Source organism: Silurus aristotelis (genome assembly GCF_946808225.1).
Source record: "Silurus aristotelis genome assembly, chromosome: 17".
Taxonomy (NCBI): Eukaryota; Metazoa; Chordata; class Actinopteri; order Siluriformes; family Siluridae; genus Silurus; species Silurus aristotelis.
This window is the reverse complement of record NC_139590.1, coordinates 1596000-1613499: the sequence shown is the minus strand read 5'-3', so window position 1 is coordinate 1613499 and position 17500 is coordinate 1596000. Positions and strand designations below refer to the sequence as shown.

Here is a 17500-nt window from a genome sequence, read left to right as displayed (position 1 = left end):
ACACACACACACACACACACACACACACACACACAGATGGCATCACAGTGGGCTCATGGCACATTTGTGTTGTGGAAGTGGACCTCACTGAGACCGGGCTCCAGTTCTCCCTGGCACCGATTTCCCACAATTCCTTGCCTGTGTCAGGCCCGGGACAAGTCGAGTCCTACACATTTAAACAGGTTCTAAAGATGGACAAAAATTCATCAAACTCGTCCCCAATGTCTCCCCTGCTTACCCCATGTTCTTCAATACCTCCAGCACATCCCTATATTCCCATCAACTTCACAACACCTCGCTATACATCTCCCAAACATCTCCCCAACACTCCCCTGCTCACTGCTAACAACTTCCTAAAACACCCCCTCCAAGACTTTCTGCAATCTCCCATATTATCTCCAACGCCCCCCGGCTCCCTCTAACAATTTCCTAACACACTCCTAATGCACTACAAACTCAACAGACTTTCCAACTTCTCCCAACACCTACCTCAACATTTACCTCAACATTCACCTCAACATAGCTCCCCTCATTTCCAACAAGTTTCCTAACACTTCCATCGCCTGCCCTAACACATCTTACAACACCTTCTCCAACAATATCATTCCCAAAACCTTCAAACATCTCCCCCAGATCCTCCCCACATCTCCCCCAGATCCTCCCCCTGCACGCCTTCCAGAAACAGATCTCAGTGTTCTCCACATGTTCACATTCCCATCCCTTCTTACCTTTTCATTCTACTCGGCTGTAAAGTGCTAATGGAATCTAACAGCATTCAGCAGCTCTGACCACAGACAGGAAGTGAAGAAGTGCACAGCTCTGCATTATACCAAATCACACACACACACACACACACACACACACACACACACACACACACACACACACACACACACACACACACACACACACACACACACACAGTCTGAGTCCACTACCAAGAAGTGTTGTACATTATTTAAAACTGAAACACAAACTGTGTTCAACTGTTTTTTGGGTTTAGTGAAGGAAACTGAAATCTATCTGAATTTCCTGTCGTTTATCTTTAAAGCTGATGAGAGGAGGTTCTCACTGCTCTGAGATGTTCTCCAGATCTACTTTATCTGCTATAACAGGGAAGGATTTGATTTAGATGAAAAGAACATCTTAGGAGGAGAAATCTGCATGGCAACATTTACAGCAGATCTAAAAATGAAAAGGAAAATCTATAACTGAAAAATATCTCAATACTAAATTCGAATAAAACAGAACTGGAGAACAAGGAGGAGAACAATGAGGAGATTCAGAAGGAGAATAAAGAGGAGAACCATGAGGAGATACAGGAGGAGAACCAGGAGGAGATTCAGAAGGAGAATAAAGAGGAGAACCATGAGGAGATACAGGAGGAGAACCAGGAGGAGATTCAGAAGGAGAATAAAAAGAGGAGAACCATGAGGAGATACAGAAGGAGATTTAGGAGAAGATCCAGAAGGAGATTCTTGGGAAACATAAAAAATGTGAACTAGGGAAACTAAGGAAATTCACGAAGAGACAAAGTGGGAGGATCAGAAAGAGATTAAGGAGAATCAGAGGGAGATTTGGGATGAAAACCAGAAGAAGAAAAAGGCAAATAATCAGGCAAAGAATGAAGAGGAAAATAACATGTAGGTGAACCAGGATGAAAACCCGAACAAGGACCATAAAAAGAATCATGTGATGAATCAATAGTAGAACCAGAAGAAGATTTACTAGAGAATAAGTATAAGAATCAGGAGGAAAATTAGGAGGAGAACTAGGAGAAGAACTGAATCAGGAAAAGAACCAGATGAAGAACCAGAAGCAGAATTAGGATGAAAAATAGAAGAAATAAGAAGAGAATTTAATCAGGGAGAAAAACGGGTAAAGAATTAGGATGAGGACTAGGAGAAGGATCAGAAGAAGAATTAAACCAGGAGGAGGCTCAAGGTGAGGAACCAGGAGGAGAACCAGGATAAGAGATGTTCACACATGAAATGGAGAAAGAAAAATGTTATTACTTTTCAAATGCTTCTTTATATCTTATACTAATCTCTCCATCCATCCATTTGTTTGTTTGTTCATTCACTGATTAATTCCCTCTTTTATTCTCTTCTTCATTTATTTCTTCATTCCTTCCATCATTCATTTCTTAATTTCTTTCTTTATTCCTTTCATGTTTCTCTTTCTTCCTTTATTCATTCCTTTATTGATTCCTTCTTTTCCTTCCTCACATTTTATCCCTACATTACACACCTTTTCCTTCTTTCCTCTTCTATTCCTTTCCCTCCTTCTTTCCTCCTTTAATTTGATCCCATCCTTTTTTCTTTCTTTCTGTAACTATTGTCTGAGTAGATCAAGTTTCTCTCTCCTGTATACTGCATGTGATTTGCTCAGAATTAATATAATGTGTGTTGGGAGGAAATCTCTCTCTCTCTTCTCTTCTCTTCTCTTCTCTTCTCTTCTCTTCTGTCCCATTTCTTTCTTTTCTCATGGGGATGAGACTGGTGAGATCTGGGACATGTGTTGGTTAGACATTGAAAACCATCAGGAGAAAAACGAAAAACACAAAACAAACCAACGTTGTTCGGTTCAGAAATCAGGGCAATGTAGCCGAGCAGACGAGTGCGAGCCAAAGCAGGTCATCATCCTACTCCCTTTCTCCTTCCCTCCCTCTCTCTCTCTGTCTCCTTCCCTTCCTCCCCCTTTCTCTATACTGAGAAGATGTTTAGTCATTGCTCAGCCTCTCACTACATCATCATTTAATCCGGCTTGCCTTTGCGTTTTCCGAAAAACAGATTTCCACAGGTTTCAGAAACGAAAGCACTGTACATACACACCTCATCTAACGCACCTCAGAGAACACTATGACCAAAAGTGTATTCCCCCATGACAATCACATCCATACAGCACGTCCCTGTAGAACATCTCACTCCAGAATGATTCTCCTTATCCTGTAATAATAACATCTCTTTCCCTCTTTCCACCAGACTCCAAGGCGTGGCTCTGGATATTAGTGTAAGTTTATCATTCATCAGCGAGATACTCAGGTTTGGATGCTAAGGAGGCTCCAGTTTAGGTTCAGGTTCTTCCTATTATGTGGTCATGGAGTTTGTGCACAGAAGCATTGTCAGGCTGGAACACGTTCAGGTGCTGAAGGAAATCATCTACAGGGACCTTCTATATAATTGTGCAGTTTGTGCTTTTTGGTATGAGTTTGTGGAAGGTGTGGATGCATAGGGGTGGGAAGATGAACTACAGTGTGTTTCTGTTGTACATGTAAGTGATGATAAATACATTCTGATTCAGCACAAGGACTGAGATGAACACGAAAAGACTGGGGACAGGAGGCTACAGACCACACTGGCTTTACAAAGTCTGTCTTTCTGTCTGTCTGTCTGTCTGTCTGTCTGTCTGTCTGTCTGTCTGTCTGTCTGTCTGTCTCTTTCAATACTTTCCTTATTGTTTCCTTCCTATAACTTTTTGATTTAATATTTTCCTTCCTTCTTTCCTGTCATCCATCCTTTTATTTTCTTTCTTTCATTCATTTTCTTTCATCCTTACAACTCTTTCTTTATTTCTTTCTTTATTTCTTTTATTCTTTCTTTCTTTCTTTCTTTATTTTTTTCTCACTCTTTCATTCATTTTGTCCCAATTTTCCCTTTCATTAATTCTCTTCCTTCCTTCTTTTTCTTCCCTTCATGTTCCAGCAACCCAGCCATTAGTGTTGCACAATCCAGGTCACTCTTAGTGCCGGTCCCAAGACATATAAATGTGGAGGTTTGTGTTTTGAAGGACATTAAAAAACATGTGTCAAATCAAATATGCGGATCACGAATCAGAATTTAATTCCGGATCGGTCGAGGCCCGGGTTACTAACGACCGTCACAGGTATCGTTAGCCAACAGGGTACCAGTGTAAATTGGGCTACTGTTGGCTGAAGGAGGAGAAGGAGAGGAGGAAGACGTCTACAGAGACAGCAGAGAAATGAGAAGTGGAGAAGAGTGGAGGTTCAGGTTGGTACTTTAAATGTTGGTAATAGGATGGGTAAAGGGAGAGAGGGAGCTGATATGATGGAGAGGAGAAAGGTAGATATGTTGTGTGTTCAGGAGACCAAGTGGAAAGTGAGTAAGAGCAGGAACATTGGAGGTGTTTAAACTGTTCTATCATGGTGTGGATGGAAAGAGAAATGGTGTAGAGGTGATTCTGAAGGAAGAGTACAGTAAGAGTGTAGTGGAGGTGAAGAGAGTTTCTGATAGGGTGATGAACATGAAACTGGAAGTTAAAGAGGTGATGATAAATGGATGATGATAAATGGAGGATGATGATAAATGTCATCAGTGCTTATGCTCCACAAGTCACCTGTAAGATGGAGGAGAAGGAAAAATTCTGGAGTGAATTAGATGAAGTGGTAGATGGTGAACCAAGGAATGAACGATTGGTGATTGGGGCAGACTTTAATGGGCATGTAGGTGAAGGGAACAGAGGTAAAGAGAAGGTGATGGTAGGTACGGCTTTAAAAAGAGGAATGTGGAAGGGAAGATGGTGGTAGATTTTGCTAAAAAGATGGAAATGAACATTTATTTTAAGAAGAAGGAAAGTGCACACAGGTGGACTATGTTCTATGTAGGAAATGCAACCTGAAAGAGATTGGAGACTGTAAGGTGTTGGCAGGGGACAGTGTAGCTAGACAGCATCGGATGGTGGTCTGTAGGATGGTTTTGGAGGCGAAGAAGAAGAGGAGGAGAGTGAGGACTGAAAGAAGAATAAGATGGTGGAAACTGAAGGAGGAAGACTGTAGTGTGAGGTTCAGGGAAGAGGTCAGACAGGGGCTCGGTGGTGGTGAAGAGGTGTTGGGTGATTGGGCAACTACTGCAGAAGTGATAAGGGAGACAGCTAGAAAGGTACTTGGTGTGACATCTGGAAATAGAAAGGAAGACAAAGAGACATGGAGGTGGAATGAGGAAGTGCAGGAGAGCAGAAGGAGAAAGAGGTTGGAGAAACAGAATTGGGATCGACAGAGTGATGAGAAAAGTAGGCAGGAGAACAAGGAGATGCGGCAGCAGGTGAAGAGGGATGTGGTGAAAGCCAAGGAAAAGGCATATGAGGAGCTGTAGGAGAGGTTGGACACTGAGGAAGGAGAAAAGGATTTGTAGCGATTGGCCAGGCAGAGGGACCGAGCTGGGAAGGATGTACTGCAAGTTAGAGCAATAAAGGATGGAGATGGAAATGTGTTGACTAGTGAGGAAAGTGTGCTGAGAAGATGAAGGGAGTATTTTGAGCAGCTGATGAATGAGGAAAATGATAGAGAGAGAAGGTTGGATGATGTGGAGTTGGTGAAGCAGGATGTAGATAGGATTAGTAAGGTGGAAGTGAGAGCGATTAAGAGGATGAAGAGTGGAAAGTCGGTTGGACCAGACGACATACCGGTAGAAGCGTGGAGATGTTTAGGAGAGATGCAGTGGAGTTTTTACCCAGATTGTACAACAAGATTTTGGAAGGTGAGAGGATGCCTGAGGAATGGAGGAGTGTGCTGGTACTGATCTTTAAGAATAAGGGAGATGTGCAGACCTGCATTAACTACAGGGGAATTAAGTTGATCAGTCAGACCATGAAGTTATGGAAAAGAGTAGTGGAAGCCAGGCTGAGAGAAGAGTTGACCATCTGTGAGCAACAGTATGGTTTCATGCTGAGGAAGAGCACCACAGATGCATTATTTGCTTTGAGAATGTTGATGGAGAAGTATAGAGAAGGTCAGAAGGAGCTGCATTGTGTGTTTGTGGATTTAGAGAAAGCGTACGACAGGGTGGAGAGAGGAGTTGTGGTATTGTATGAGGAAGTCTGGTGTGTCAGAGAAGTATGTGAGGGTGGTGCGGGACATGTATGAGGACAGTGTGACAGCAGTGAAGTGTGCAGTAGGAACGACAGACTGGTTTAAGGTGGAGGTTTGACTGCATCAAGGATAGGCTCTAAGCCCGTTCCTGTTTGCAGTGGTGATGGACAGGTTGAAGGACGAGGTCAGACAGGAGTCTCCCTGGACTATGATGTTTGTGGATGATATTGTGATTTGTGGTGAGAGTAGTGAGCAGGTGGAGAAGAGCCTGGAGAGGTGGAGGTACATGCTGGAGAGAAGGGGAATGAAAGTCAGTAGGAGTAAGACAGAGTACGTGTGTGAATGAGAGTGAGGGGAGTGGAGTGGTGCGGTTGCAGGGAGAAGAGGTGGAAAAGGTGGAGGAGTTCAGGTACCTGGGGTCAACAGTGCAAAGTAATGGAGAGTGTGTTAGAGAAGTGAAGAAAAGAGTGCAGGCAGGGTGGAGTGGGTGGGGAAGAGTGATAGCAGGAGTGATTTGTGATAGAAGAGTATCTGTGAGAGTAAAAGGGAAAGTTTATAGGACTGTGGTGAGACCTGAGATGTTGTATGGATTAGAGACAGTGGCATTGAGTAAAAGACAGGAGGAGCTGGAGGTAGCAGAGCTGAAGATGTTGAGATGTTTATTGGGAGTGACGACGATGGACAGGATTAGAAATGAGTTTATTAGTGGGACAGTGCATGTAGGATGTTTTAGAGACAAGGTGAGGGAGGTGTGATTGAGATGGTTTGGACATGTGTAGAGGAGGAACATGGGGTATATCAGTAGGAGAATGCTGAGGATGGAGCTGCCTGGAAGAAGGAAAAGAGGAAGACCAAGGAAGAGGTTTATGGATGTGGTGAGGGAAGACATGCAGGTATTTGGTGTGAAAGAGGCAGATGTAGAGGACAGGGGGGTATGGAGATGGATGATCCGCTGTGGCCCCCCTTAATAGGAGCAGCCGAAAGAAGAAGAAGAAGAAGAAGAAGAAGATATCTAAATTCCAGCATTTCTTTTTTTTACTTAAAACATTCATTCTTTTTTTTTTTATCTCAAAACTGCACCAGGGAAAAAACACATCAGAGCGTTGGTTCAGGAGAGACTCAAAAACAAGAAGGAAGAATTCTGAAAACACACACACACACACACACACACACACACACACACACACACACACACACACACACACACCCTACACGGTTGCTGGCGTACCTGAGGCAGTGCGATAGACAGCTGTCTCTGGAGTGAGTCTTTCTCGTGTCCCAGTTCGCGGAGGCGGAGTTGTGCCGTCCCCAGGCTCTCCTGCGTCTCTCTCAGGCTCTCCAGCAGACGCTCTCGCTCCGTCAGCATGTTCACCATCAGAGACTCCAGGTTGCCCGTGCTGCCACCCTCGTAGTTGCCCCCGATGCCCCCCATGCCCCCTCCCATGCCACTCCCACCCCCGGCAGGTGAGGACGGCCCGCCTCCTCCTCCACCACGGCCGTCCTCCGATATAGTCGGCATCACCTCACACATCATCCTGAGGCCGGGAAGTGTGGGAGTAGGTTAGGTGATAGAGTGTGTGTGTGTGTGTGTGTGTGTGTGTGTGTGTGTGTGTGTGTGTGTGTGTGTGTGTGTGTGTGTGTGTGTGTGTCTTGTTAAGTATAGAGCCGTTTACTCGTGGAAAAAAAGAGGATGCTTTACATAAATAGGAACAATTTCTTCATCGACAAACATCCACTCTTTCTCCAGCCAAAATGTCCTCCTTCAGTCTTTTCTTCTCCTCCTCTAAATATGGACCCTTATTTTGCGTCCTCTCATTTTCTTCAAATCATCCATTCTTTTATATGTAATTTTTCTTTGTCTTTTCTGATTTATTGTTCTTTGTAGGGTTTAGCTCCCGATGTTTAGGTGAATTCCGGGGTGGAGAAAGCGAGCGTGGTCCACAGAAACCAGAAGGAGAACCTGGGAGGAACACACGGTCGGGTTGTTGGGGGAGGGGTTAGGAGGTGGTCGGGGCATAAACCAGGGCTGTCAAATCCTCTAGGGATGATCAGCTACAAGACGGCTGTGGAGAGGAGGAAAAAAGCGTAGAGATTAGCAAATTAACCAAAACAATGTTATCTTTGTTTGTTTGTTTTTTAAATGGGTGTGGTCTTTGTCGGCCAGTCAGATTGAAAAGGGCATGGCTTCACATATCTCACATTAATGCAAATTCTGTACATAAACAGAGTTTTTTTTGTTTGTTTGTTTCTACAATATTAACAATAAACAAATCGCTTGTTTAAGAGTTTCTTGCTAGAGTTAGCGCTGTGACGTAGCAACCAAAAAAAAAAGTCCACCATTGTAGCATGTACTGATTTAGCTATTTAGTAGAAATAGCCAGGATCCATCAGCTTTCTTTAAAGATCTCCTGTGCGCAATCATCTTCCACAGAATTTCCAAAATTACTATGAAGTCGGAGCTCAGTGTTTAAATCTTGGACTCCTGATTAAAAGGTTTTGAGTTTAAATCCCAGCATCACTAAGCAGAAACTATTGGGCCCTTGAGCAAGGCCCTGAACCCTTGACTGAACATTTGTATAAATGAGATAATTGTAAATTGCTCTGCCAAATGCCATATCTGTAACGGAGTGGGCTTTGACAAAAAAATCTCATCTAATACTGTTGGAATGTTATATTTGTGTGTTGTGTTCCAGGTTCCAGGTGGAAATGTTCCTACATCTTCGCCTGACTATAAAAAGAAACTCGCAGGTTTTGTGCCAGTTTTTGGCACTTTCGATGATTTCCTGGATTTTGACTAACGCTCTAAACCCAGACATGCAGAGCTGTAGAACAATTCTGCCACCACCATGCTACACCATGAGGGTGTATGTCCTTCAGGTAAATAATAAATAAATCACTCTGGATAAATCTGCCAAATGCCATATCTGTAACTAAGTGGGCTGTTACAGAAAATGTGGTCTAATATTGTTGGGGGTTTTTTGTGCTAAATTTACATTTATGGAATATGCAGATGAGTGAATCCATTTGAATCCATCCATTTGATCTTCAAAGCCAAAGTCCACTGCCATAACCACTAAGGTCTCACCTCTCCCATTTTTTGGGATGTTATGGTGCTGGGTGGAAATATTTTCTTCATATTCACCCGACTATAAAAAGGTTTTGTGCTAGTGTTTGGCTCTTGTATTTGAGTTTCTGTATCTTGACCAAAGCTCCAGTCGTAGCTATGCAAAACTTAGAACAATGCTTCCACCACCATGCTTTACTTTGAAAAACCCCTCTTCAGGTCATAATTGGTCTAGGGGAAGTGGGAGCACAGTGGTTAAGATGTTGGCCTTCTGATTAGAAGGTCATGAGTTCAAATCCCACCACTACTAAGCTGCCACTGTTGGGCACCCTAATCCTCAACTATATACAAGTAATACAACTTGTATGAATAAAATGAGTTAAATGTTTGTTCTTTGCACCAAGCCTTCTAAAATATTTCAACATGGATTTGGTGGATTTTATGTACATTTAAGCAAAACATTTATTCATACTATATTTGTTTGGGCAAAATAAATAGCTTCTATATGTGCCCCAGCCAATTACCCTATACTAGGATATATAATAGGATTGTCCAGATATTTCTGAAGCTTCATCAAGGTTGCTGTAGGTCTTTCAGCATCCTCAATTTCATTGATCTCAAATAGAAACGTCCTGGTTATCGGCAACGGTTCTCCTCGCGGCACCTGTTTTTTTCCATTCGTTGTTGAGATTGGTCTTCACAATCTTTTTTAAATTTGAATAATAATCACTTACCTAACCAATAACCCTAACCCTAATGTGATCACCAACATCACATTTCAAACATGGGCTCAATGAGAATGCAACTGTAGGGAATCTCAGAAGTGTCACATGACCAGGTATAAAAGAAAGTGAGAGGTTTGTTTAGAGAAAATGCGATTTATATATTTATAGAATCAATATTTTTCCCCAAATTTTTTTCTTAAAAGCGTTTTGTTCATTTTTTTACATCAGGAAAAAAAAAGGCTGTGTTGACTTTATAAAATCTACTGTAGATGTTAAAACTAAATGCTTGCATTAAAATCAGCCAATGAGACTTTTTCATCTTTTAGCAAAAATTAAAAAACACAAACTCTGCCTCACTCGAGCTTGTTCCGCATTTCTGCTGCAATTTGGTCAGAAGTATAAAGTCGGTGACCAGAAAATGCTCTATTTTGAATCTTGGGGAAAAACCACAGACACTACATGGCCAGTTCATGAGTGTTATAGTTTTATCTCATTCTTTATATATATATATATATATATATATATATATATATATATATATATATATATATATATAAAGTTTATTTTAAAAGTAAAGACCTCACTTTATTTAATGTTAATGTTTGAAAGCAGCCATGTTGACCTGAATTTCACAGCAGAAATTCCAGACTGAAAATCTCCAAATTCTGGATTTCTTGTCGGAGGTCGGAAAAACACAACTCATTTTATGTTTTAGAAACCAGCTCTGGAATTAAGCAATTAAATTTTTTTTATAAAAGAATCATGTTAAATAATGAACCATGTGAGAAATCACCTGAAAATTAAAAAAAAATTGTATAGAAAAAATGAATCAGTCATGTGAGAAATCATGTGTGAATAAAATGTATAGATTGAATCGAACTCATCTGTACTCAAAACAATCATGTGAGATTTCACGTATTGAAATAAAGAGGGAAAAACAAGGGTGAAAAATGAATAGTGATACATTTTGTGTAAAATTAAAAAAAAATTAAACGCATCTGATTTTATTAGAAAAATGAATGTAAAATGTTATAAATAAAACTGTGAAGAAAAAATGTATGTAAAAATATAATATCAATGTATGCAAGAAACCATATGTGAAAAATGAGTAAATTGTGTGACAAATGATTTATGTGAGGAATTGTGCAAAAAAGAAATGTTAAATCATAAACAATCTAAGAAATCATGTGAAAATAAAAAAAATCGTGAGAAATCATATGTGAAAAATGGAACGAATCATGCAGAGATTTACATAAGAATAAAAGAATAATGTGTATTAATGAATCATGTAAAAATCACATGTTGCAGTAGAAGAATCTAATGAAAATAACGATCATCTTTCACAGCTTCATGCTAATGCTAGCTAACATCAACCCTAACATCAAGAGTGACACACAACCACAAATCTCTTACAGGAATAAAAAAAATGCAGAAATAGGCAACGAATTAGCATCGGAATCAACACATCAATTGTCCCAAAACATCTCTATACATCCGGTTCCATAACTTCATCACGTTAATCTGTGTTTGTGTTGTAGAACTCTCTCAGACTTCACTGGTCTTTTGAAAAATTGCTCATGTACACAGAAATATCTGAATAATCGATTCTGCAACGTTGAGGCTATAAATTTGTTTGTTTCAAAGTAAACATGTTACATGACTAAACATCTACAGAAGAATCATGTAATTCTTCATCTGAGGAATGACATGTTATAAGCATGCAAATATTTACAGAATCTCACACAAGTAAATGCACCCGTCACATTTCAGCAACCATTTTATCTTCTCAATGGACAAAACTATAGAAATAAAACTTGGATATATTTTAGAGTATCAGTGTGCAGTTTGTGTAGCAGTACTGATTTACTGTCCTCTAATAACAACATACAGACATTATTGTCTAAATAACTGCAACAAAAGTGAGTACACCCTCAGTGATAACAGCTGTACGTGGTGTAAACGTGTAAAGTCACATGTTCTATTCATCATGTTCATGTTTTTATCTGCTTGTCAGAACCATATACATTTGTGTATCTTCTATTAGAGCAGTTACAATTTGGTGCTTTGAGTTCAATTCTCTCACACTGACCACTGGATGTTCTACATGCACCTCATGGTAAAGAGTCTCTGAGGATCTGAGAGTTAGAATTGTTGCTCTCCACAAAGATGCCGAGGCGATAAGAAGATCAGTATCACCCTGAAACTGAGTTACAGTACAGTGTTCAGGGTCATACAGAGGTTTTCCAAGACTTTTTCATCTTTTAGCAAAAATTAAAAAACCCAAACTCTGCCTCACTCGAGCTGAGAAGAACCACCAACTATTAATTATCACATCAACGGGCAATGAGTATTAAAGCTACAACCTTTATCCAATTCTTCACATCTTCACACAATGACAAACCATACGCTAGTAGTCAGGGTGTAAAGTCACAACCTGAACACCAAACCCATCATAATACTGTGCATTCAGAACCCAAATCCTGATGTTTGAACTCAAAAGCATTCAATCTTCTATTGTTCCGCATTTCTGCTGCAATTTGGTCAGAAGTATAAAGTCGGTGACCAGAAAATGCTCCATTTTTAATCTTGGGGAAAAACCACAGACACTACATGGCCAGTTAATGAGTGTTATAGTTTTATCTCTCACCCTGAAACTGAGTTACAGTACAGTGTTCAGGGTCATACAGAGGTTTTCCAAGACGAGTTCCACTCGGAACAGACCTCACAAGGGTCCATCAAAGAAGTCGAGTCCTCGTGCTGTGCGTCAGGTGCAGAAGCTGCTTTAAAAAACAGCAGCGTTGCTTTAGAGGTTGCAGAAGTAGAAGGTCTGCTCCTCAGTGCTCAGGCGGTACGCCCCACACCGCAACGAGTCAGTTTGCAGGCCGTCGTCCCTGAAGGAGCCTCTTCTGAAGCTGCTCACAAGAAAACCCTCAAACAGTTTGTTGAAGAACAACCTGCCCAAGAGCATGAATTATTGTAACCATGTCCTGTGGTCTGATGAGAATAAGATAAACCTGTTTGGCTCAGATGGTGTCCAGAATGTGTGGTGACACCCTGGTGAGCAGAACTAAGAAAATTGTCTCTTGCAAACAGTGAAGCATGGTGGTGGCTGCATCATGGTCTGGGGCTGCATGAGTGCTGCTGGTACTGTGGAGCTGCGGTTCATTGAGGGAAACATGGATTCCAACATGTACTGTAACATTCTGAAGCAGAACATGATGCCATCCGTTCAAAAACTGGGCCGAACCGCAGTTTTACAACATAATAACACAAACACACCACCAAGATGACCACTGCCTTGCTGAGGAAGCTGAAGGTGAAGAGTATGTCCAAGTATGAATCCTCAGGCAGAAGTTGAAAAAGCTCCATGTGTCTCCAAGCAGCTCCGTGATGTCATTATGGAGGAGTGGAAGAGGATCCCAACAACAACCTGTGCAGCTCTGGAGAATTCCATACCCAGGAGAATTAAAGCAGTGCTGGAGAACGATGGTGATCACAGACAATATTCACACTTTGGAGACAGTTTTGACATGTTCCTTAAGGGTGAATTTACTTTTGTTGGCAGTTATTTAGACAATAATGTCTGTTTGTTGTTATTTTTAGAGGACAGTAAATCAGTACTGCTGTACAAACTGCACACTGATACTCTAAAATAAATCCCAGTTTAATTTCTATAGTTTAGTTTTTTGAGAATATCTACTACAATGGTTGCTGAAATGTCGGGGGTGCACTTACTTTTGTCAGATACTGTATATATACATTGAAAAACCGCACATGAGAAACGACGAAGTCTGTATGAAATCACGTTAAAACAGAATAATGTAGTGATGAAGGGTTCACGTGTGGAAAAGTGAAAAAAAGAATAACTATTATAATGAAAGATGAGAAATGATATACTGCCAAAGAGAAATCCTGAGAAATGAATCGAGAAAAAACTCATTCAAAGAGTCATTAATATGAAAAATGTTTCGATGTGAAATGAATCGTGTGAGAAATCATGGGTGAAACTTGTGTAAGAAATAAAGTACAGTCAAACCAGTAGGTTTGTGAGGTAAGTGGTTCACGAGTGTTTTGTAAAACGAGCAAAAAAATGTGTTGGAATTTGAGTCGGATTGCGAGCGACGATCCGGTTTACGAGCATCGAACGAGAACGTGTTTTCGATGGAAAGCGCAGTACAGTGTTTGTGTAGGTGTTTGTGTATCTCCCGTATCCTTAGCAACCGCAGTAGAGTTCCATTACAATACTACTGTACTGCATTCTAACTGTCACCACGTGTGTGTTTTACGTATTGTTTAGTTGTTAATACGTGTGGTGATCGCTGTAATAGTGAAGCACTGTCTCCATGAAGAAGAACCCTGAAATAAAAGGCACTCAGAAGAAGAAGAAGAAGATTCGTGATTAAAAGCGAGAGAAAAGAAAGAGATTCGAGTGACTCAAAAAAATTCAAATGAATTAAAAAATCATAAAATCGTAAATTAAGTGAATCCAGTCATACGGAGAAAAACCTTTCTGACATCATAGGATTCTCCTTCCAAGCAATAACTCCTTCTCCTCCTCATCTTCCTCATACCAGCCTTCTTCTCAAAGGTGCAGTAAACCTCAGGTGTATTTGTTTTAATTTAAGATTTTTATTGTTACAGTATACAGTAATACAATAACATCACCTTTAATTGTATTATTATACTGAATTACTGTATTCTGTACTTTTATTTTTATATGAATGATTTTGTGTGTCTGAATTTACATAATTTCTCACGTGAAAAATCGGATCGATATACGAGTTAATTGGTTTTGCGAGCACGTTTTTGAGCAACGAATCGTGTAAACCGAGGTTCCACGTGTTGAAGAAAACGTGAGAAATCGGGTTTCGATTGGTGCATCGTTCGAAAAATGATTTGTGTGAGTAATGTTGTGTAACAAAAGGAAATAAAATAACAAAACTAATGATTAATCAAACATCATGAATCACATGAAAATCCATGTCTGAAATGATTCACGTGAAGGAATCGTATGAGAAGACGAGAATGTTGAGAAATGAAACGTGTGTTCGAATCATGAAGAATAAAAAAGAAATAAATTCATGTGAGAAACTTAAAAAATCATAAATCCTGTAAAAAAAAAAAAATCATGTTTAAGTACAAAAAAAAAAAAAAAAAAAAAAAACGGGTGAGAAAACAATTTACGTGAGGAATCACGTGTAAAAAAAAAAAAAAAAAAAAAAAAAAAAAAAAAAAAAGTTTTATATTTAATTTGTTCATTTTGATAAGCAGGAAATTTTCAGACTGAATTGGGATTTTCACAAATATTGTGTATTTTATTTATTATTTATTGATTTTTATTCACATATTCGATGTTCAGGATTCTGAAGATAAGTTACGTTTATGAACATCTCTGGTGCCGCCATGGACCGGTTCTCAACCTGACTGAAATACTGCGACAGGATGTTAAGAGAGCTGTGCACAAACAGATCAAAAACATAAATACTAAAAAAAAAATCCTACTTAAGTAAATGAGACACTGAAAAAATTCATACAGAACATCATTACTCCTGGTTACTGCTGGTGGTTCTACAAGCTATGGAGTCAGAGGGTGCATTTAGTTTTGCACACATATATTTCTCCATTTCGGCCTGATTTTTGGATTTTTGTGTTGTTCATCAAAGATTGTATTTATACTTATTCTTAGACCTAATAATGACCAGATGTGTATATATATATTTATCTCCATATCCCAAGACTACTTTTGAACCTACACTACATGCTCCACCCCTAATTTCACACTGGAGACTCCTTCCACAAACACCAGAGAGACATGTGCATGCATATTACGCTGTTAGTAAATTAATACTACAAATTTGCAGATTAAAAATTTCCAATATTCTGATGTAAATGATTGTTGCATACAAACACTAATAATAAACACATGCAATAAACAGCACTGATTTCAGTTGTAGTGGTTTTGATGAGCTGAACTTCACCATCTGACCATCTGTGGTCCAGCATGATGTTGTGATAAAAGCGTTTCGTTGTGTTACGCCTTCAAACCGTACCGTAATAATCGTAGTAAACACGTGTGACCAATCAAAGAATCATGAACCCTAAAATGGGTTGAAATTGTATTTGTGCAATAAAATTTATGTGAAAATAAACAATGAGAGAAATCGAGAAATAAATAACAAATCAAACGAACGAGGCAGAAAAAAATCCATGTGAAGAAATGATATTAAAATAAGAAGAATTATTGGGGGGGGGGGGGACACGGCACATGCTATGCACAGAATCACGTGACCATCGAAGGATCGTGTGCAGGGTGTGATTTAGATAGGGAATGATGTACGTGGATCATGTAGGAATCAGGGTGTGGAAAACTAACATTCATACCAGGAATCATCAGCATCATGAGATCAATGAGATATCTGAGAAATGTAAAAGTATAGCAGATGCATGTGAGCAATGTGTGAACCAGGACGTGTGTGTGTGTGTGTGTGTGTGTGTGTGTGTGTGTGTGTGTGTGTGAGCATTATTCAGACAGCATTTTCTATGAAATATAAAGCTCACACACACAGCTGAGTGAGAAGGTTGAGGATTTTTAATCTTCTCGTCTTCTCCTGATCTGAAAGCAGGCCTCGGTCATCACCGAGCACGCGAATCTATATCTATTTTGGTCCTCGCGCGTTCACTCCACATCAAACAAGAACACACACACACACACACACACACACACACACACACACACACACACACACACACACACACACACACATGTCCTGGTCTTAAATCAGAATGATATTTAAAATATGTATTATTAACTATTATGTGGTCGGAATTCGTGTGCGCGCATCCGCCGCGCGCGTGTACAGAAGCCATCGGGTTCGTAATGGAGGCGAAGAAGGAAAGACGCGAAGCTGCGGGAGCGCGCCCGCGCGAGTGCGTGCGTAGACAGACGGGCGGACAGGCAAATGCAAGCGCGCGCGCGCGCGGGCGGACAGACAGACGATCGGACGGACGGACGGACGGACAAGACAGACAGACAGACAGACAGGGAGGGAGGGAGGGGGATCTGAAAACGCATGCAGAAATGTGAAGACAATTTACAAAAGATCCCATCTTTCAGCCCCAACACGGCGAGCAGGGGGGAAGACAAATCGATCAATTAATAACCAATCAATCAATCAATTAAAGAAAAATCACCGATTACTCGATCGCGAACCGCGCACGCGATGCCCAACCAGGAATCCTTCTCCCGGGCTGAGTGTTGATGCCGCTGTGGCGCCTCATCCACCATCACCCTCACCCTCACCATCAGCATCAGCATCACCATTACACGCTCACGGTGTGAAGAAGAAAACGAGCAAGATGAGGAAAAAGGAAGATGATGATGATGATGATGATGATGATGATGAAGACACTTTGCACTTAAAAAAGGATGGATTGATTGTATATATTTTTTTCCTTTACCGACGACGTCGCAGCCATTGCATCACTCCATCCTCCCCGTTATTTCCCTTCAGCATCCTTCCGCCTCCCCCTTCCTCCTCCTCCTCCTCCTCCTCCTCACCCTTCTCACAGCTGGCTGATATTAACGCACGCACACACACACACACACACACACACACAAAATAATAAAGGCACGGATGCGCGGTCGCGTTCGCTTGCGCGCGCGCGCGCACACGCGATCAAGCACCGGTTCTCACCCCTGTCATCGCCGACGCTCCTTCAAGTCGCATCCGCTCTCAAATCCATCCGAGAAGGTAGATGTTCACCTGATTCCAATTTCTAAGCTTCTTCAACCCGTACATATGTAAGGACACACCGACTACAGACAATCCCAGCCTCTCTCTCTCTCTCTCTCTCTCTCTCTCTCTCTCTCTCTCTCTCTCACTC

The 17500-nt window shown here is 40.8% G+C and overlaps 1 protein-coding gene across 4 annotated transcripts in view; it reads right to left on the bottom strand.

The window, feature by feature from the left end:
- ppfia3 (PTPRF interacting protein alpha 3) overlaps positions 1 to 17500 on the bottom strand; it is a 58906-nt gene that overhangs the window by 41330 nt on the left and 76 nt on the right. For 2 of the 4 annotated variants that reach the window (XM_083566832.1, XM_083566835.1), the window contains exons 1-2: positions 17311 to 17500; positions 7056 to 7890 (exon numbers count right to left, since the gene is read on the bottom strand). The exon at positions 17311 to 17500 is cut by the window's right edge and continues 76 nt beyond it. In XM_083566832.1, coding sequence (XP_083422958.1) covers positions 7056 to 7361 — 306 coding nt within the window. In that variant the 5' untranslated portion in view covers positions 7362 to 7890; positions 17311 to 17500. Of the gene's footprint in view, positions 1 to 7055; positions 7891 to 16807; positions 17247 to 17310 lie in introns of those variants that run through there. The other 2 variants (XM_083566833.1, XM_083566834.1) reach the window with 2 other exon arrangements.